The sequence below is a fragment of the Mustela erminea genome, chromosome X (genome assembly GCF_009829155.1).
Source record: "Mustela erminea isolate mMusErm1 chromosome X, mMusErm1.Pri, whole genome shotgun sequence".
In the NCBI taxonomy this organism is placed as follows: Eukaryota; Metazoa; Chordata; class Mammalia; order Carnivora; family Mustelidae; genus Mustela; species Mustela erminea.
The window spans coordinates 103,181,910-103,204,304 of NC_045635.1; the positions used below are offsets into that span (position 1 = coordinate 103,181,910).

General features: G+C 36.5%; 1 protein-coding gene across 7 annotated transcripts in view; it reads left to right on the top strand.

The window, feature by feature from the left end:
* STAG2 (stromal antigen 2) overlaps positions 1-22,395 on the top strand; it is a 141,181-nt gene that overhangs the window by 40,555 nt on the left and 78,231 nt on the right. For 6 of the 7 annotated variants that reach the window (XM_032329452.1, XM_032329457.1, XM_032329456.1 and 3 more), the window contains 2 exons: positions 15,119-15,262; positions 19,112-19,190. In XM_032329452.1, coding sequence (XP_032185343.1) covers positions 15,219-15,262; positions 19,112-19,190 — 123 coding nt within the window. In that variant the 5' untranslated portion in view covers positions 15,119-15,218. The remainder of the gene's footprint in view (positions 1-15,118; positions 15,263-19,111; positions 19,191-22,395) is intronic. The other variant, XM_032329458.1, reaches the window with a different exon arrangement.

The window sequence follows — 22,395 nt, forward strand, 5'->3', positions numbered from 1 at the left end:
AGTGGATAAAATCATTAGTACAACAAATTATGTCTTAAAAGTAAGGTCACAGTAACTATAAATCTCTTCAATTTAAGATAGTAGTTTTGAGTTCTCTGCAATATAGTATACTTTCAAGGGTACCTAATACTTAAAGCATTAGTTCTAGGATATATTTTCCTTTAATAGCATATCATTATTAATATTAAATGTGTGCTGAATCATTATTTTGCCTCCTTTTTTAGCATTTAGATAATCCTTCGGGGAGATGTTTTTCAGGATGCTTTAATATATTTGTGGTGGTTTAGAAATAAGGTAGTCTTTTGGTTTCAGTTGCTCTAGGACTTTAAAAAATTCCCATAATCTTAGAGCTCAATTTGAGAATTGGTTTTCTCTCTCTCTTTCATCATTGGATGGCATACCAGGGTGGATGAAGTACACTCATGGGTGTATAAAGGCCCTAAAAATGGAATAGGTTACCTCCTAAACTGCTGGTGGGAATGCAAGCTGGTGCAGCCACTCTGGAAAACAGCATGGAGGTTCCTCAAAAAAGTTGAAAATAGAGCTACTCTACAACCCAGCAATCGCACTACTGGGTATTTACCTTAAAGATACAAATGTAGTGATCCAAATGGGCACGTGCACCCAAATGATTATAGCAGCAATGTCCACAATAGTGAAATTATGGAAAGAACCTAGATGTCCACCAACAGATGAATGGATAAAGACAAAGTGGTATATATGTACAGTGGAATACTATGCAGCCATCAAAAGAAATGGCAAGAAACTCTTGCTATTTGCGATGACGTGGATGGAACTAGAGGGTATTATGCCTAGTGAAATAAGTCAATCAGAGAAAGACAATTATCATATGATTTCCCTGATATGAGGAAGTTGAGAGGCAATGTGGGGGGTTTGGGTGAGGTAGGAAAGGAATAAATGAAACAAGATGGGATCAAGATGGAGACAAACCATAAGAGACTCTTTTTTTAAAAAAATTTTTTCCCCTAAATTTTTAATAAACATATAATGTATTTTTATCCCCAGGGGTACAGGTTGTGAATCGCCAGGTTTACACACTTCACAGCACTCACCATAGCACATACCCTCCCCAGTGTCCATAACCCCACCCCGCTCTCCCAACCTCCCTCCCCCAAGAAACCCTCCGTTTGTTTTCTGAGATTAAGAGTCACTTACAAAGCATAAGAGACTCTTAATCTCACAAAACAAACTGAGGGTTGCTGGGGGGAGAGGGGTGGGGGGGGGGTTGGGTTATGGACATTGGGGAAGGTATGTGCTGTGGTGAGTGATGTGATGTGTAAACCTTGAGATTCACAGACCTGTACCCCTGAGGCTAATAATATATTACATGTAAATTAAAAAAATGGAATAGGTTATAGGGCAAAATATGGGGGCCCTTTGTAACATCTAGTACCAGTAATCTATACACATTTTAACATTTTGATCTCTCTTCAGTATCATCTTTCTGGTTTACACTAATGATAAGCTCCCTCTCCCAAATTAATGGAACCACATGCTATATTTTAGGGATCAGTATAACTTGCATGTTAGTTTTTGACTGCAGTTTGCTTGATTGCTGCTAGAAAGTTCTTGTTGCCTTTTTTCCAGCTTTAAGTTGTTCTCTTGTGGGAAACTATAAAACTTATACCATCAAATTTTTAACAAGGGAGAGAAATGTTATTATTAAATGGGTTTCAGTGATTGTTTTCATACCATATGGTGAGTAAATTTGAAAATGTAGCTGGGACTAGCTTATTAAATTGTTCAACCCCCAAAAGCTAGGTATTTCTTTGGGTCCTTTGCCATGAAGTTACACAAGCTTTGGTTAATTTTTTAAAAAATATTTTATTTATTTATTTGACAGGCAGATCACAAGTAGGCAGAGAGGCAGGCGGAGCCAGCAGGGACAGACTCCCTGCTGAGCAGAGAGCCCAATGTGGGGCTGGATCCCAGCATCCAGGGATCACAACCCGAGCCGAAGGCAGAGGCTCAACCAACTGAGCCACCCAGGTGCCCTGGTTCATTTTTATCATAGTATATAAGTAACAAAATCTGTATGCCAAAACAAAGTACTTTGAGTGTGTAGGTATCAATTGTTAGTATCTTATTTATAAAACTATATTTCAGGGGCACTGGGTGGCTTACTTGTTTAAGTGTCCAACTTTTGCTTTCGGCTCAGATCATGATCTCAGGGTTGTGAGCTCTGGCCTTGTGTAGGGTTCCATGCCCAGGATGGACTCTGCTTAAGATTCTCTCTCTGCCTCTCCATCTGCCATCCCTCCCTCTAAAAGAAAATTATGTTTCAAAAGATACCAGTAGTTAAGGTCTATAATATGCTTGCTCAGTAGAAAGGTATTTTCAAATGTTTGATGATTTATGAAATCTTGTGAGCTTGTATGATAAAAGAGTTGCTTACTTGATAAAAGGATGTTGAAATTTTTTACTGTAAAAAAATAATGAAATTTACTATCTTAACCTTTTTTCTGGGAGCAATAGATAGAGTGAGGGTTTGGGGAGAAGGGCAGAAGGGGCAGAGGGAGAGAGAGAATCTTTTTTTTTTTTTTTAAGATTTTATTTGTTTATTTGACAGACAGAGATCACAAGTAGGCAGAGAGGCAGGCAGAGAGAGAGAGAGGGAAGCAGGCTCCCTGCTGAGCAGAGAGCCCGATGCGGGACTCGATCCCAGGACCCTGAGATCATGACCTGAGCCGAAGGCAGCGGCTTAACCCACTGAGCCACCCAGGCGCCCGGGAGAGAGAGAATCTTAAGTAGGTTACATACCCAGCATGGGGCTCAATCTTAATGACCCTGAGATCATGACATGAGCCAAAATCACGAGTCCAGTGCTTAACTAACTCAGCCATCCAAGTGCCTCCCCCATCTTAACCATTTTTAAGTGGACAGTTCAGCAGTTACATTGACACTCCTGTGTAACATGTCCAGAACTTCTCATCTTGAAAATCTGAAACTTGGGGTGCCTGGGCTGCTCATCACTAAGCACCTGTGGCTCAGGTCATGATCCCAGGGTCCTGGGATCAGGTCCCACATTGGGCTCCCTGCTTGTTGGGAAGTTTTCTTCTCCCTCTCCCTCTGCCTTCTGCTCTACTTGTCCTCTCTGTCTGTCTGTCAAATAAATAAATAAAATCTTTAAAAAAAAAGAAAGAAAATCTGAAACTCTGTACCCATTAAACAATGCCCCTTTTCCCACTCCTCCCATCTCCTGGTAACCACTATTCTACTTTCTTTTTCTATGAATTTGGCAACTTTAGGTACCTCATGTCAGTGGAGTCATACAGTATTTGTCTTTTTGTGACTGGCTTATTTCATGTAACATAATGTCTTGGAGGTTCATGCTATGGAGGTTCATGCTGCATGTTAGCATGTGACAGGATTTCCTCCTTTGTTAAGGATGAATAATATTCCGTTGTACGTATACATCTTTCTTTGTTTATCCATTCAGTTGTTGATGGACATGTGGGCTGCTTCCACCTCTTAGCTATTGTGAACAGTGCTGCTATGAATGTGGGTGTACAAATATATTTTGAGAATCAGCTTTCAGTTTTAGATACGTACACGAAAGTGGGGATTGTTGGATCATATAGTAGTTCCATTTAAAAGTTTTGGGGGAATCTCCATACTGTTTTGCATAGCAGATAGACAGTTTTGCAGTCCTACCAACAGTGCACAGATGCTCAGTTTTTTACACATCTTTGCAGACACTTGTGTATATTTTGATTCTAGCCATCTCAGAGGGTATGAGGTGGTATCTCATTGTGGTTTTGATGTGATTTTGATTCAAGTCTTTTATTCATTTTTAAAATTTGTGTTACTTGATTTTTTTTTGTTGTTGAGTTGTAGGAATTCTTTATATATTCTGGATATTAACCTCTTATTAGATACATGATTTGCAAATATTTTCTCACATTCTGTAGTTTGCCTTCTGTTGATTGTGTCCTTTGATAAGTAAAAGTTTTGATGTAGTCTCTTTTGTCTGTTTTTGCTTTTATTACCTGTTTTGGTGTCATATCCAAGAAATCATTGCTGAGTCCAGTGTTAAAAAGCTTTTCCTCTAACGTTTTCTTGTAGGACCTTTATAGTTTTAGTCTTACATTTAGGTCTTTAACCCATTTTTAATGAAATTTTTTTATATGGTGTGAGATAATGGTTTATCTTCATATTTTGCATGTGGATATCCAGTTTTCCTAGCACCAGTTTTTGAAGAAACTGTCCTGTCCTTATTGAGTGGTCTTGGCAGTCTTGTCAAAAATAATTTGAATGTGTATGCAAGGGTTTATTTCTGCCCTCTGCATTCTGTTCTGTTGGTCTGTATGTCTTTCTTTATGCCAGTGGCACACTGTTTTCATTATTGTAGTTTTGTGATATGTTTTGAAATCAGGAATTGTGATGCCTCCAACTTTGTTTCTTCTTTTTCCCCCCAAATTATTTTAGTTATTTGTAGTACCTTGAGTTTTATGATGAATTTTTCCATTTCTGCAACAAACATACAAACAAACAAAAACAAAACCCTTGAGATTTTGATAGGGATTGCATTGAATCTGTAGATTGTTTTGGGTACTGTGGACATCTTAATAATAACAGCCATCCAGTCAGTTTACATAGGGTATCTTTAGACTTATTTGTGTCTTCTTTCTTTTTATCCTCTTTTATTTTTAAGTAATCTCTACATCTAGTATGGAGCTCAAACTCACAAACCCGAGACCCAAGAGTTTCATGCTCCACTGACTGAGCCAGCCAGGCACTCCCAAGTGTCTTCTTTAATTTCATCCAGCAGTGTTCTTTAATTTTCAGTGTATTAATCTTCAGCCTCCCTTGGTTAGGCTTATTTCTAAGAATTTTTTTCTTTTGGTGTTATTGCAAATAGAATTATTTTCTTAGTTTCCTTTTGGATTGTTCATGGTTAGTGCTCGCTTTGGCAACATGTGTAATAAAATTGGACTGTTCATTGTTAGTGTATGGAAGCACAGCTGATTTTTCTGTGTTGACTATGTATCCTGCAACTGTGCTGAATTTATTCTAATGGGTTTTTTGGGGTGTGTGTGTGAATGTGAAATTTTTAGGGTTTTATACACATACAAGTTCATATCATCTGCAAACAGGTAATTTTACTTTCTGTTTTTTATTTCTTTTCCTTGCTTAACTGTTTTAGGCAGGATTCCTAATACTATGTTGAATAGAAGTGAGAGCAGGCATCCTTGCTTTATTTCTGATCTTAAAAGGGAAACTTTTCAGTTTTTTACCATTCAGTATGGTGTTAGCTGTGGGCTTTTCTCAAGTGGCCTTTGTTATGTTGAGGTACTTTCCTGCTATTCTTACTTTATTGAGTGTTTTTATCATGAAAAGGTACTGGATTTTATCAAATGCTTTTTCTGGACCAGTTGAGATAATTATGAAATTTTTTGTCCTTCATTCTCTTAATATAGTACATTGGTTAATTTTGGTGCATTGCCCCAGCTTTGCATCCTGGAAATATATCTGACTTGGTCATGGTGTATAATACTTACAGTGTGCTGTTGAATTTGGTTTGCTAGTATTTTTTTGGAGGATTTCTGTATTGGTGTTCATCAGGGATGTTGGTCTGAGGTTTTTTGTGGTGTCTATCTGGCTTAAATTTACCTTTTAAAAAGTCATTTACATGTTTTACTCTAGGAAAGCTAAGGGTTAGGATTTAAATAAATTTAGAGTACAATACATATGACTTTTCTGTCATTGTCTTTGTTTAGAATTACCACTGAAGAACCAACCTCTTAGATCTGCAATAAGAAATGGGAAGTATCCTTAGGCGCCTGGGTGGCTCACGGGTTAAGCCTCTGCCTTCGGCTCAGGTCATGTTCCCCAGGTCCTGGGATAGAGTCCTGCGATGGAGTCCTGCATTGGGCTCTCTGCTCAGTGGGCGGGCCTGTTTCCCCCCTCTCTGCCTGCCTCTCTGCCTGTGATCTCTCTCTGTCAAATAAATAAATAAAATCTTTAAAAAAATAAAGAAGAAATGAGAAGTATCCATACTGCTTTTATAAACTTCACTGTGAAAGCATACTGGATTTCCAAACTTCAGTATGAATATATTTCAAGCCCATGAATTGTATACTGTGCATGTTAGTAGAAAGGTTAGCAGTTTGTATCAAGTGGATACTAATGCTAGGTATTTTAATAGGGTGTTATCTAATAAGAAATGGAAGGAACAAAAAATATTAAGTATGTAGGATGTATGTTATGCTTTGTGGTCATACTAAAATGACAAAAATTTTGTGTTTATTAGTAGTAACTGCAATTCTAAATTTTTATAAATTTTTAAAAGATTTTATTTATTTGAGAGAAAGGGAGAAGAAGAGAGGGGGAGGGAGAGTGAGAGAGTACAAGTAGAGATAGGAGCAGAGGGACAAGCTCCCTACTGAGCAGGGAGCCGGACATGGGACTCACAGGGGGCTGGATCCCAGGAAGCTGGGATCATGATCTGAGCAGAAGGCAGATTGCAGGCACTTAATCGCTGAGCCACCCAGGTGCCCCGTAATTCTAAATTTTATATTAAAATTTCCCATTATCCTTCATAAAGTGGTTTAGCTTGTTTATACTTAGTTTTTATTATTGTTTATTGTTATTATCTTAGTTGTTTTTTTGTTATTATCTTAGTTACAATTTTATCTCTACCTTCCTGTGAATTAATATTAAAGACTCAATATTTCATTTAGATACTTTTTTGTACACCTTGAATAAATAAATGTGAAATTTTCATGTAATCAGTCTTAGAATACGTGAAATAAAAATTTGGATTTCCCTTGAAATTCAGGCAAGATTATCTTGTTTTCATCTACTTTGCTGTGAAATCTGTCTTAGTATCTGTTACTGCTTGAAGTCTGCCAGTGAGCCAGTGATGCCCAGTGTGAAGTGAGTTTGATGGTAATAATGCACTGTGCTTATATTATGTTGTATACCATTTACAAGTGTTCACACATGAATTTAGCTCATGGTTGTATATTTGATTTTCAGATCTAGATATTCATTAATACCAGCTAATTGGGTCCCACCTCTGAAATGTTGATAGCCACTACACCCAGTTGAAATTATCACTGTTTATTCATGATGTCTTAACATACAGAAAGTAATGTCAGTGGGGCGTGTATATTTTTAAAATTAACTTACTGCAGAAAGCTAAATATGGTGTTCTGGTATAAGTGATTTGAAGAGTGATCATTGATGCAACATGGGGGCTTAAGTGGGTAGAAGAAGAATAAATGAAACAAGATGGGATTGGGAGGGAGACAAACCATAAGTGACTTTTAATCTCACAAAACAAACTGAGGGTTGCTGGGGGGAGGGGGTTTGGGAGAAGGAGGTGGGATTATGGACATTGGGGAGGGTATGTGCTTTGGTGAGTGCTGTGAAGTGTGTAAACCTGGTGATTCACAGACCTGTACCCCTGGGGATAAAAACATATGTTTATAAAAAATAAAAAATTAAAAAAAATTATTCATGATTTAGCTATTGACCTTGGTAGCCTGAGGTAAGATTTTAAGGTGATAGTATATGATAAATATTTTATCTTTTGACATTTATTTTGATATTTATTTGATACTTATATGTTTTGATATTTATTTATAAAAATCAACCACAGCTTGTTAGGGCACACTGGGGAATCAGCAGACTTGGAATTAGATAGTTGATATATGTCCAGTATATCAGGTATGACCTGCTATCCAGTGTCTAGTAGCAAGTGCCAGTGTGGTAGACAGATGAGAGGAGGTTGTGGCAACTTGAGAGACAGAGACTGTTTTTAGAGTAGGTTTAGGGGCAAGAATCCAGTTCCTTGGATGGGGCTGGTAGATAATATATAGCAAGAACAAAGTAGGGTATTCATCCTGGGATGACTCAGGCACAGGGTACAACTGAGTATAGGGTGAAACAGTAGTGGGTCTGCAGGAATAAGGCAGAACCTTTTTCTTACCTCCCTACTCCTTCCCACCCCTAACCGCAACTGGTAGTACTCATTTGTTTCCAAGTTCAGGAGTGGCGTGCTAAATTTTCTACAGAAATCAACACTGATGGTCTGAGATCTGGGGCAAGGTCAGTATGTAGGTTGGGCCAGGTGATTCTAATTATGTTTAGGACTGGAGTCCTATTTGGAAAGTATTGGGGGAATGTGGGTAGACAAGGAAACGAGGAAGATTGCTGAGCACCTACTATCATATGCTTAAAAATAGGAAGGGAACAGGTGGATGTTTCCAGTTCTGTCTGGCTTTAGTTTCTGGCAATGTGTAGTGATGCCATATCTGTGCCCCAGCTTGCTCCTTCCCTTCTTCCTGAAAGTAGAAATTGTTTAGAAGTGTTGTGGCGTTAATTGCGTTCGATTTGTCTATTTAATTATTTGAGAAAGTCTTTTTTTACTTTTGGCCTCCTGCCTTTCTTCTGTATATTATTATTTAAGTTTGTAAGGGCAAATATTTGACCTATCGAGTTAGTTAGAAATGTAGACAGGGTAATTAATTCTCTTAAGTGTCAGATTTCTTCTGTTTTGTTTTTTTTTTTTTAAAGTTTTTATTTATTTGTTTGTCAGAGATCACAAGTAGGCAGAGAGGCAGGCGGGTGGGGGCGGGGAAGCAGGCTCCCCGCTGAGCAGAGAGCTGATGGGGGCTTGATCCAGGACCCTGAGATCATGACCTGAGCCGAAGGCAGAGGCTTAACCCACTGAGCCATCCAGGTGCCCCACGCAGATTTCTTCTAGTATCATTTCCAGATTTCCTTTCCCTGTGCTACCATTAGAATTCTTAAGGACACTGCCCAGGCTTATGGAAAGGAAATTATATTTGCAAATGATATATGTGGGTAGCTATGATACGGGTATGCTATCAAGAAACGTTTTGGTTGGGTGCCTGGATGGCTCCTTTGGCTGAGCATCTGACTCTTGATCTTACTTGGCTCAGGTCTTGATCTCAGGGTCCTGAGTTCAAGCCTCCGGGTTTAAAAAATGTTTTGGTTAAAATTTTGTTACTTGTCTGGGTATGCATGCTCATTGCTTGATTTGTCATTCTTTTCACCTTGTCATCTCCTCAGAAGATGTGTAGCAGAAATTGGGGAGATAAACATAGGGAGGAAAAATACCTTTTTGAGCAAGGAGAAATCTTTTTTAAAAAGTCTTACTAATCATTAAAGGGGCAGTAGATTTTCTTCTTTTGAAGGTGTATGTATTTACATGTAACAGTTTTTCGGTGTTTTTGGTGAGCTTTTCATTTCTTAACTATGTTCTCATAGTCACTACCTATCATTTGATGTAATGGAAGGATAATAACTTGCGTGCTTTGATTAAATGTGCTGCTACTGTAGGAACGAAGTTTACTTTTTAACATTTCACGATTTCAGCCTAAATGAGACTTTTTCCTTTTATCTTCTAAGTAGGTAGGCAGTAAAAGGAGCACGCCTATGGGTCTTGTCAGGAGTTCATAAAGTTTTGTTTCCTGTTCACCTTGAGTAGATGAACATGATAAAGATCGTTTTTTGGGGGCTCCTGGATGGCTTGATTGGTAGAGCATGTGACCTTTGATCTCAGGGTCATGAATTCGAGCCCCATGTCGGCATAGAGATTACTTTTTAAAAAGATTATTTTTTTTTAATTTTTAAATTTTTAAAAAAATATATATATATTTTTAAGATTTTATTTATTTATTTGTCAGAGAGAGAGGGAGAGAGAGCGAGCACAGGCGGACAGAATGGCAAGCAGAGGCAGAGGGAGAAGCAGGCTCCCCGCCGAGCAAGGAGCCCAAAGCGGGACTCGATCCCAGGACACTGGGATCATGACCTGAGCCGAAGGCAGCTGCTCAACCAACTGAGCCACCCAGGCGTCCCAAAAATATTTTATTTTTTAAAAAGATTTTAAATATTTGAGAGAGAGACAGTGAGAGAGAGCATGAGAGGGGAGGTCAGAGGGAGAAGCAGACTCCCTTGGAGCTGGGAGCCTGATGTGGGACTCGAGCCCAGGACTCCAGGATCATGATCTGAGCCAAAGGCAGTTGCTTAACCCAACTGAGCCACCCAGGTGCCCTAGAAAAATAATTTTATGATAGAAATTAGTTTTTTGTACCTACTTCATAAGATTATGGACCTGAAATATGAATAAATCAAGTTTTACCTGCAGAGACATTTTGTAATTTCTCAGGTAGTTCAGGTTTTAAAAGAGGACATTCAAAAGCACATTTCCACCCTCGTAATTTACTTTTTCTAAATGAACAATAAAATTGTAGATTAAAAATGTAAAAATCACCTACATTGTCACCACCCTGTTATGCTGACTGTTTTCCTTTGCTGCTGCTTTTTTGTTGTTGGTAATAATTGCATCCTAATATAGGGCTTTGATTTATCAATCTTGACCCATGTTACTAGCCATCATAAATAGTGTGAGTTTTCTATTAATTGTGTTTTTGTATGGTAAATTAACATATGGCTGTATATTTAGGTAGTTCCTACTTTAAAGTGTTTGTATTATAGTGATGGTTGCATTTCAGAAGGTTCTATGTGCTTCTTTTGTGCGATTCTCATAGATAGAAGGATGTAATCCTTTTGGGAGGAGTGTTAAGATAATAGATTGGCATATTTGTATGTGCTAAATTTGCTGGCTGTTAGCAGCTGCACTTTTCTGCATTTTTAGGGAAATAACACACCTAGCTACTTTAAGTGCTTCCCTCACTCCCTCATAATGTGTGGATTCTGAGGGACCTTTTTAGTGATGGCTCTCTGTTTTGCAGCTTTTTATTTTTTATCTTGAGACCACTTGGGATTGAGTTAAAAGAACTTGGAAACAATTATTCTTTTACCAAAAAATCAAAATTACTTTAAGATTTTTAAACGCTATCATAGAAAAACAGGTTTTTTGTGTATTCTTTCTTTTATGTGGGGGGTAATTTTAATGAATTTAGTAAGTCATTTGAAGTTAAAGATGCAAGCATAGTTATATAATTTTTTATATGTTTGTGTTCATATGTTATAGTAATTGGTGTCCAACATGTTTTTAGAAGTGATAGAAGAAAGCTTTTTTGTTATTGAATTAAACATGTAATGTAAACTCTGAGTAATGGTCTATAAACATATTTATTATAGGTAACTTGAAAAAGTTATGGTGATCAAGTTTTAGCTTTTAGATCTCTGTATAAAAGCAGTGCTGCTGAGAGCATTTACTTGAATTTAATGTAGAGAATTAAAAATACATAATCACCCATTTTTAATTCAGTAATTATATATGAATATATTTAACAAACCTTTAATGGTGGTATACTGTACACTTGAGCCTAAGGAAGTGGTTTTAAAGTGTATTCAACTCATCTACAAATGTGTTTGCTTAGTTTTCAGTGAGGATAAACAGAAGCTAATTGTTTTTGGATGTATTTTTTTTTCAAAAGGAACATAGTGATTGAGAGTTAAAGCAAATTTCATTTCTATAATTTATTTTTCAAAGCTTTTGGAATGTTAACTCTTCTATAGTAGTTGCAGAGAATTGGTACATGTGATAAAAAATCTCAGTTTTTCCTTGACACTAGGTAAGAGCTCCACCTTGTGATCTTTGAGCATATTTTTTGAAAAATTAGTAACCTACAGTAGTCCAGAAATGGTGTGGTGAGTTTAATCATTAAACTCATACTTGTTATTTGAACATTACATATTATTACAGACAAATGATATTAAGTATATTTAAAGACCTTGTTTTTAAGTTTTTAAATGTAACTCTTTGGGGTAAGCAAATTGTATTTATATACAGCTGTAGACATTTAAAATGAAAAGAAATTCATAGCCCTTCCTGCATGTAAAGTTCACATTCTTAAAAAAAAACCCAATGCTAATTTACCCATTGCTTCTCATCTTTTAAAGTACAAAGCAACTTATATTCTGAGCTATAAAGAAATGTTTGGTGGCAAATTGGTTATTTAGACGATGATTAAAATAGTAAAAACTCTGACATAAGCAGTTTATCTTTATATTTAATAATATTGGGTGGCAGTAGAGGTAAGTACCTTCTTGTAGAAACACATTCTCATGTTTATTGGTACAAGTAGTTCCATGATGGCAAGGATCTCTCCTGTTCACAACTGCATGCCCCAGTGCCCAGCATTGTGTTTGGCACATGGTAGATACTTTTGATTAGTTGGATGGATTTTTAATATTTAAAAACTCTTAAAATATGTATTTAACTGGAATAGGGAGTTAGTTTAATAATTTTTTTCTAAATTTGTTAGACCATGTCATGATACTTCTTTTTAAAATACAAACAACTCACCTGGGAGACTCACCTTTTTATAAATTCCATTTTTCTTTTGTGTTTGCTTTGGTTTCTAATTACCAAATACATGTTAAGATAGCCCTATACACTGAACAATATAATTTGACCTGGCAAAACTTGTACACTAGAAATCTGTGCTATTTAGAGGAAGGTGAAAACGGTATCACATAATACTTATTTTATTTGGTGTTCTCTGCTCTACAGAGCTGATGCATTCTTTATGTCCCTTAGGAGAATATAGTTATGAACTACTTTTTAAAAATTGTATATTTAAGGAATGTAGCAAGTTTGGTTTTACAAAATGCTTGAGGGGTGGATAGAGGGCATTGCAGGTGGGCAGACAATACAAGCACTTTATTTTCAACTTGCCATCTAGATTACCTGACATGTATAGAACTTACTAGCTCTATACTTCTCCAGCTCCCTTATAAAAAACAAAATTGTTTTTTTAAGAAATAGTTTTTTTTTTTTTTAAATAAGTTGGGGTTTTTAGGAGCCTAGGGTATACCCTACATGTGAGGGCAAGTTTCAGAACTTTGGTGTGCTACTTAGATAATTCCTTAGGTTATAATATGAATAGTAACAGGTTAACAATTAGTGGCTTTAGAGGAAGCCAGTCCTGGGACCATAATTTAGTGCAAGGAGAAGCCCATTCTAACAGTCATATCTAAATAAAGATTTTATAGTATGAGTATTCTTCAGAAAAAAAGAAAAACTCAAAGTGGTAGTGTAGACAACTCTTGATTATTCAGGGCTTGATTTGTGGATTATTCATTCTTTTTGTTTGTCCTGTTACCTCATTATTTTGTTGTTCATGATAGCTTAATTAGAGTGAGCTAGGAAGTACACTGTTTTAAATTTTTATTAATTGAATATTACTAGCCATTTACGATTTTTTTTAAAGATTTTATTTATTTATTTGACAGAGAGAAATCACAAGTAGTCGGAGAGGCAGGCAGAGAGAGAGAGAGGGAAGCAGGCTCCCTGCTGAGCAGAGAGCCCGATGCGGGACTCGATCCCAGGACGCTGAGATCATGACCTGAGCCGAAGGCAGCGGCTTAACCCACTGAGCCACCCAGGCGCCCGCCATTTACGATTTTTATGATGTTTTTTAGAGATTTAAAATTAATGGAAAAAATGGGGGTACCTGGCTTTCTCAGTTGGTAGAGTATGCAACTCTTGATCTCGGGGTTATGAGTTCAGCCCCCAGGTTGGGTGTAAAGATTACTTTAAAAAAATCTTAAAATTAATGGAAAAATTGAATTGGTTTGTATAATGTTTTTATTGGGAGAGATTAGAAGCTAATCAGTATGTGATACTTTAACATTTATTATTAATTGGATGTAAGTCTTACCTGCTTTTTCTTTAGGTAGCCATCAAGTCCTAGATTCACATGAAAATAAAAGGAAAACATAAGAAAATTATAAAAGAAAATTATATACAAATTAAGAGCTTCAGACTCAGCGTATTTTCTCTTTTGTTACAGATTTGTCATTTGCTTTTAGATCTTTCTCTCAGTTAGGAACTGCATCTTTGACCTTCAAAACCAGAAATATTGTCCTTCCTGTGGCCAAACTAAACTTATTTTGGTCACAGATGGTATTCATCTGTTGTTCATATGACATTATTGGTATTTAAATTGATTGTAAGTTCTTAAGGGAATAGATCAGTACTAACATTGTTTCCCCTTCCCTGTTCAACACAGTATAGTATTAATCAAGGTTATTTATTAATGAGTGAGACTTTGCAGGCTCTCTGTTTCATCTATCATAGAAGAACCTGCCCCCCCCCATTTTTTTTTTTATGCCCAATATGGCTCTTGAACTCGTGACCAGCCAGGTACTGCTAGCAAAAGCTGTGGAGTTTTCAGGCATTGTATTATGATTTGAATTTGTCATAAGGATTTTAGGACCAGTAGAAGAATCACATCCTGTTCCTGTTTAGGGCATATGTCTTTTTAAGCCAGGCAAGAGCATCATAACAAATCTTATTTTATTTTAATTAATTAATTAAAATCAGAACATTTATTATGTGACTCATCATTGAAATACATAAGGTGAGCTGGTTGTTTCAACAGCTGCCCTCTTGAGCTTAGGTGTTGTTCCTTCATGGAATCCATGCCTGAATCTGCGGTATACAATTAGGTGTCTCATTCGACCAGTCCCAGTGGTATTTCATCTTTTAGCCTGGGCACTTCAGTTGTACTTTCCTTTCTCTTCCTCTTGGCAGGATAGCCACATATGCCATAGGTCAATTTCTGAAGGCGGTAGGCCTTAGAGCCACAGTGGCGGCACTAAATGTGTGTCTTACTGCAGTGGTTTCCAGTGATTATGTCCCCTCCTTCATCATCTTGTTTCTGTGGCTAAGACCAAAGAGCGAGAATCATACAAATTTTAAAAATAATTATAATACCAGGGTTTTTCTTTGTATCTGTTAATACTGTTGTGGGACTGCAACAGTTTATAACAAATCCATATCTTAAAAAGGCAGGGTGTCTGGGTGGCTTAGTCGGTTAAGCATCTAACTGCGTTTGACTCTTGATTTCTTCTCAAGTCACGATCTCAGGGTCCTGTGATGGAACCCCTTATTGGGCTACCTGCTCAACGGGGAGTCTGTTTACCTCACCTTCCCTCTGCCCCTCCCCCTGCTTGTGCACTCTCTCTCAAATAAATAAATAAGTCTTAAAAATCTTTTTTAAAAAATGCAGTCAAATGCAAGGGGAAAAAAATCCTTTTTTACCTGAAGGACAGTGGCAGGCCCTGGGAAATTTAATTTTTGAGTACAGATATCCTTCCCAATATTTTTCATTTGTTGGTAATAAATATGGCATCCCTTCCCTTAAAGGAATTGTTTGTCTTAGAAGAAAGAAGCAAACCATTGTTTTACCCACGTAAATCTATGAATATCTTTCTGACATTGGGGTGTTCCAGAAGATGATAAAGAAATGATAGCAGCTCCAGAAATACCAACTGATTTTAATCTACTACAGTAAGTATATTATGAAAATTCTTAAATACTTTTTCCACAAAATGGGCAATATATTAACTTCAGTTAAAATTATTTCTGCAGAAGTTCTAATGTATAAGATAAAAGTATGTATATTTTGAAACAGTTTATATCAAAGCTCATTGGTCTTTGTAACAGTGATTCCATGTTTTTTTGTACTATGTTTTTGATTTATTTTTTAATTTAGATACAGTACAATTTATTATTTTGCTGTGGAGTTCTTTGAATCCATAATTAGGTTTTACAATCGCAACTGTTTTGAGGGAGTGCCATGAAATTCTTAAAAAGTTAAGTGTTCCCATTGGTAAGGAATATATACCACATAGTAGTATTTAGGGTGTAATACCAGATTTCTGTTATAAAACGCACTGATAATAAGTTTAAATATGGGAGGGTAGGACATGCTGTCCATATTTTTTTTCAGAAAAAATTACATGCTTATTAGTCTATAAAGTGACTTCAACATAGGTATTTTCGTCACCCTTGTCTTTAAAGCTACCTCTACTCCTTATTCAACTTTTATTCTAATTACTCTTTAGTATTTGATGTAGGGAGGAATTTCAGCTACTGTATGTAATAGTGGTTTTCATACTAAGCTGCAGTTTCATGAGGTGCCTCAGTGAAAAAGGAACCCTTAAACTGCCTTTGGATCCCTTTAACTTTATATACTATACTATATTTTCTGTTGGAATCTTTATAACACTTGATTTGAAAATAATTTGGCTGCTACGAATTTTGAAAACATCAGATAAATACTTTGTACATAATGGTAGCCAGTGTCTACTTTTGATGCTTTATAGGTATTCATTTTAAAAATAATTTTATTATTTTCGGTGGAGACTAAGGTGGTCTATGGGGATATTGCTAGTATTTTGAAGTGTGCTTTTCAGTGTGATATTATCCCAGTGTATATGGACTCTGTTTTTAAGATTCTTGAGGAAAATTACGTGTTTCTGTTTGAGGTAGGATACAGGATAGTCCAAGGAAAATACAATGTTTGGTTGGACTACTATGAAATTATGAAATTTCTTAAATATGTTAAGATTGGAGACAAGAATGTTTGTGTTATAAACTAGACTACTGACTATTAGAATATCTCAAGTAATTAAGGCCTGAAATAGGATAATGGGTAAGAGGGAATTGATGTGGAGGTAGAATAAACAAATGTTCGGTTGGGTTTGTGAGATGGGGGACAGGGTAAAGAGAAAGGAGTGGAAGAGTCAATCATATGATAGATGACTCACGAAATTTCAGGCCACTAAAAGGTTAACCTGGTATGCTCCATAAACATGCTAGCATAGGTTATTTTACCTGGGATAGGTGGTGGTGGTGTTCTTTTGATCTTAAAAGCAGAGGAAAACATAGGAGAAAGGCAGACTTTCAAGAGTATTTCTTTGGTTGGGGATGTTTTAGGCTCTTACACTGATTACTCACTTTAGCTTTCTTCATAAGGTTTTCCAGTTAGTAATCAAACCTCTAGTGGCTCATTCTTTTAGTTGGGAGAGATGAGGATTAAGAGTGTAATTGAGCCTGTGATTAGTCTGTGGCCATTGGAATATTGCGAAGACTAGTGATTGTTTGTAGATTTATAGCAGTTAGAGAGCTAAGAGAGCTAGTGTCCCACAAGTGTCTTAGGAATAAAGAAATATTACTTATAGACAACAAGATACCTAAAAACATTATCTTTTTTTTCTTTTTCTTTTCTTTCTCTTTTTTTTTTGTTCAAGGCCATATAGGCGTGTGGGAAGGATATTGATGACAACAATCTTCTTAAGATGTAATAGTCATGATTTTCAGGGTTAATATGACAGTAGTCATTCAGGTTTTGGTGCATTAACTCTTGGGAAATGGGATTTATTATAGGCCCTTTCCTCACAACATTATAGGACATAGTTAGGATTGCCACAATCTTCAATACATTGTTTAAATTATGTTGTAGGTAACTGCTATTAATAGTAATTTTTTTCCTTGCTAGCAACTTAACCATTACTATAGGTATATAAAGTATACCTACTTACCTTATAACCTCTGGACAACTGGTTATTTTAGCAATAAAAATGGAAATAGAAGAAATCTAGTTAGAGAAGAATAGCTTTGCATTTTGATTTCATTTGTTTTAAGCAAAACTGGTACTAGGATTACATATTTGAAGTGGTAAAAATGTATCTTTCATGGGTGTGGCTCAGTTCTAAACTCATTATGACCCAGATTTCAAGTAAGCCTTGCCTTCAGCTCTTAAATGTGAGGGTATATTACTACTACTTAGATAGACCCATGTTTGCATATATAGGAAGCATTATACATATGTATTCAAATTAGTCTTCTTCCTTATGTGTGAGAAAATCCAGATTATATAAAACACCTCACCTACTCCAAAACAAAGGGCAGCTTCCTAGAATTACAGATTTATATATTTATTTGAGAGAGAGACAGTGAAAATATGTAGATTTACATATTGGAGGAGATTGAAGAAACTTTAGAGATTTCATTCTTTCTTACATGTACATTGTTTATAGATGAAAAGATTGAGAGGTTGTCACTTGTCTAAGATCACACAGTTTCTTAGTACTAGAATCAGTTCTCCTGTAGTTCACCACCTCTTTACTTCATAAAGGATTTTGATCAGTTAGCACTTCCCTATTGTGTTTCTTTCTTTGTTTTTTTTTTTAAAGATTTTATTTATTTATTTGACAGAGATCACAATTAGGCAGAGAGGCAGGCAGACAGAGAGGAGGAAGCAGGCTCCCCGATGAGCAGAGAGCCCGACGTGGGGCTCTATCCCAGGACCCAGGGATCATGACCTGAGCTGAAGGCAGAGGCCTTAACCCACTGAGCCACCCAGGCACCCCCCTTATTGTATTTCAAATGGTTTAGTTTATAAAAATGTTTTATACATATCCTTTCAGAAGTACATGTTTTGTATAGTTATATTTCCAAATATTTTTTGAGTGAGCAAGGAGTGGTCAGAGGATTCTTTTTTTTTTTTTTTTTTTTAAGATTTTATTTATTTACTTGACAAAGATCACAAGTAGGCAGAGAGGCAGAGAAAGCGAGAGATAGAGAGAGAGAGGGAAGCCGGCTCACCGCTGAGCAGAGAGCCCGATGCGGGGCTCGAGCCCAGGACCCTGAGATCATGACCTGAGCCGAAGGCAGAGGCTTAACCCACTGAGTCACCCAGGCGCCCCCAGAGGATTCTTAATATCACTAAAATTCCCTAATAAAGATCATCCAGTTCCTAGTGTTAAAATGTAGTCTTCTCTGAACTCCATGGTGTTGAATCAGAAAATGAAACCAGCCATTACAATAGAACACCACAGTTACTATGGTTAAAATTTTTTAAAAAGATTTTATTTATTTATTTGACAGACAGAGATCACAAGTAGGCAGAGAGGCTGGCAGAAAGAGAGGGGGAGGCAGGCTTCCTGCTGAGCAGAGAGCCTGATGTGGGGCTTGATCCCAGGACCCTGGGATCATGAGCTGAGCTGAAGGCAGAGACTTTAATCCACTGAGCCACCCAGGTACCCCTGTGGTTAAAATTTTGAGAGCCACTGGTATTATATGTTTTTGTTTTGGTTAAAAATTAAGAAAATAAAAAATGTTTATAGATATTTTTATTTTAGATTATTGCTTTGTAGTTTGTTATATAATTTTATGTTTGGTAATATGCTATGGTATGATGTTTTGGGAAAGCATCTTAGTTACATGTAATGCTAATAAGGAATTTTGTGAAGAGTTCACCAAGCCTTTGTTTTAGAAAATATGGCTAAAATTAGAAACTTCACCTATATTTCTAAAGAAAGTTTTAAATAATTGCTTATCTTTCTGTCACAGGGAGTCAGAAACACATTTTTCTTCTGACACAGATTTTGAAGACATTGAAGGAAAAAACCAAAAGCAAGGCAAAGGAAAAGTATGTATAGAATATATGACTTTGTTTTGGTTCTTTAAGTCATTTGTATACATACATGCATATATACATATAAAAATATATAACTGTTTTAGTTATGGCTCACATGTTGTCTTTTAAAAGTTCTCTCCCCACCACTGGTATGGTAAGCCTTCTGAATGTATATGGTTTCTTTGGCTTCTAGGTCAAATATCTTTTGATTATCTGTTTTCCACTACTGTAAAGTTGAAAATAATAATACATTGTTTCTTTTTAAAAATTTTGTTAAGTTCTTAATTTTAATTCCAGTATAGTTGACCTACAGTGTAATAGTTTTAGGTGTACAGTTTAGTGATTCAGCAATTCTATACATAATTCAGTGCTTGTTATGATAAGTATAGTCTTTAATCCCCATCACCTATTTCATCCATTTCCCCACCCACCTCCCTCTGGTAACCATCAGTTTGTTTTCTGTAGTTAGAGTCTGATTCTTGGTTTGTCTCTCTTTTCCTTTGTTTCTTAAATTCCACATATGAGTGAAATCATACAGTATTTGTCTTTCTCTGACTTACTTTGATTAATGTTATACTCTCTAGCTCCATCCATGTTTTTGCAAATGGCAAGATTTCATTCTTTTTTTGTGGCTGGATAATTTTCTGTTGTATGTGTAGACACCACATCTTCTTTATTCATTCATCTATGGATGGGTATTTGCACTGCTTCCATAATTTGGCTATTGTAAATAATGCTGCAGTAAACATATGGGTACATATATCCTTTCAAATTAGCGTTTTTATATTCTTTGGATAAATACCAGTAGTGTGATTATTGGATCATAGGGTAGTTCTATTTTTAATGTTTTGAGGAACCTCTACTGTTTTCCACAGTGGCTGCACCAGTTTGTGTTCCTGCTAACAGTGCATGAGTGTTCCTTTTCTCCACATCCTCACCAACACTTGTTGTTTGTATTTCTAATAGTTTATTTTGTAAAGCACAATTTGCTAAGCACAATGTGATACTCTTTTGGCTTTATTTACGCATGAGTAGTCAAACATAAGCAAAGCAATAAATAAAATTCCTTGTTCTAAACTATCCTGAAAATGTAACCTATAATCAGTTTAAGTCCAGTAGGTTCCAGTTGACAGGAGTTTTACTCTTGATAAAAAGTAACAAAGTGAGGGGTCCGTAGCGAGCTCAGTCAGAAGAGCATTCAATGCTTGATCTCCAGGTTGTGTAGGGGTTACTTAAATAAATAAAAATTAAAAAAAAAAAAAACTAAAACCTAACAAAGGGAGGTTCTGATTCAACAGAATGAAGATTTAGAATATAAGTGCCTAGCTTGAGGACCCTGAATGACTTGTTGAATGCATAAATTATTTTGATGTTTTGGAAAGTACATTTGACTCTGTGCATGTGTGTAAATACAGTGTGTAAAAGATGACTTGTTTTTGTTCACCATTTTCTTTCCCAAAATGAATTTTGGATTTATATTTTCTTACAACAAATTTTTAAAATCTATTTATTTAAAAAATTTTTTAAAAAGATATTATTTATTTAGAGAGAGAGCACAAGCAGGACTTAGGGCAGAAAAAAAGGGGAGAAAGAATCTCAAGCAGACTGCACGCTGAGCATGGAGACCCATGCAGGGCTTGATCTCATGGCGTTGAGATCAAGATCTAAGCTGGAATTAAGAGTCAGATGCTTAACTGACTGAGTCACCCAGGCACCGTGACACACTTATTTTTAAAAAGTCTGTAATTGTCATGATCTCAGGGTCCTGGGATGAATTCCTGCATTGGGCTCTCTGCTCAGCAGGGAGCCTGCTTCCTCCTCTCTCTGCCTATTTGCCTACCTGTGATCTCTCTTTATCTGTGTCAAATAAATAAAATCTTTTTAAAAAAGTCTGGGGTGCCTGGGTGGCTCAGTGGCTTAAAGCCTCTGCCTTCGGCTCAGGTCATGATTCCAGGGTCCTGGGATGGAGTCCTACCTCGGGGTTCCTTGCTCAGTGGGGAGCGTGCTCCTCTCTCTCCAACTCCCCCTTCTTGTGCTCACTCTCTCTCTGACAAATAAATAAATAAAGTCTTAAAAACAAAAGGAAAAATGTCTATAATACAGAACTGTACAATAAACAAAGTAAATTTCCGTGTAAACCTATCTCACAGAGGTAAGATAATCTTTAAACATTTTGTGAACCGTTCTTTTATACATACATCTGTCTATAAACATGCACATAGACTTTTACTTAAATGGATTCATACTATGCAAACTGTTTAATTTGCTTTTAAAACTTAATAGTATGTTGTAAGTAGCTTTCCTGTCAGTGAATTTTTTTTAAAGGTTCTTTTGTTTATTTGACAGACAAGAGATCACAAGTAGGCAGAGAGGCAGGCAGAGAGAGAGAGAGAGAGAGAGAGAGAGAGGAGGAAGCAGGCTCCCTGCTGAACAGAGAGCCTTATGTGGGGTTGGATCCCAGGATCCTAGGATCAGGACCTGAGCCTAAGGCAGAGGCTTTAGCCCACTGAGCCACTCAGGTGCCCCGTCAGTGAATTTTGGCTATCATTTCTAATGGTGTCAGAGTACCCCATTTTATCTATGGAATACAATTTATTTAATTAATTTTTGGCGTATATTTTTAGAGTTCACATAATCCATATTTCATAATTTGATATCCTTTTTCAGTCTCTTAAAACATAGATATTTTGAGACAAAAGTGTGAATAAATTAAATGTTAACTCATGACTGTTCGAAGACAGTCAATTCTAGTGGGTAGTATATGGTTATCCATTAGAAAACTAATTTTTCTTATTCTTTAGCCATCTTGCAAAACTGAAAATGTACTTTTGACTTCGATTTAATTTACAAGTTGGGATAAGACTCACAGTGGCATCTGACTAGAGGACTCCCCAAAGTTTTTGTGCCACAGTTTAATGTTGTATAGTCACTGCTATGAGTGAGGTGTTAGGTCTCAGTTTAAGGATTTATTATAATAATAATAATCATAGTAACTACGTTTTGACACTGCGCTATGTATGTTCCAAGCACTGTGCTAAAAATACGTTATCTAATTTAATATTTGAACCACCCTGTGAATTAGAAAACTTCCTGATTTTATAGATAGGAAACTGGTCCAGAGAAGTTCAGTGGTTAAAGGGTTTGAACCCACATCTGTTCAAGGGTGGTGAGAGCAGAAGCAGGGTTGGGGCAGAGGAAGAGGAAGAAGCAGACTCCC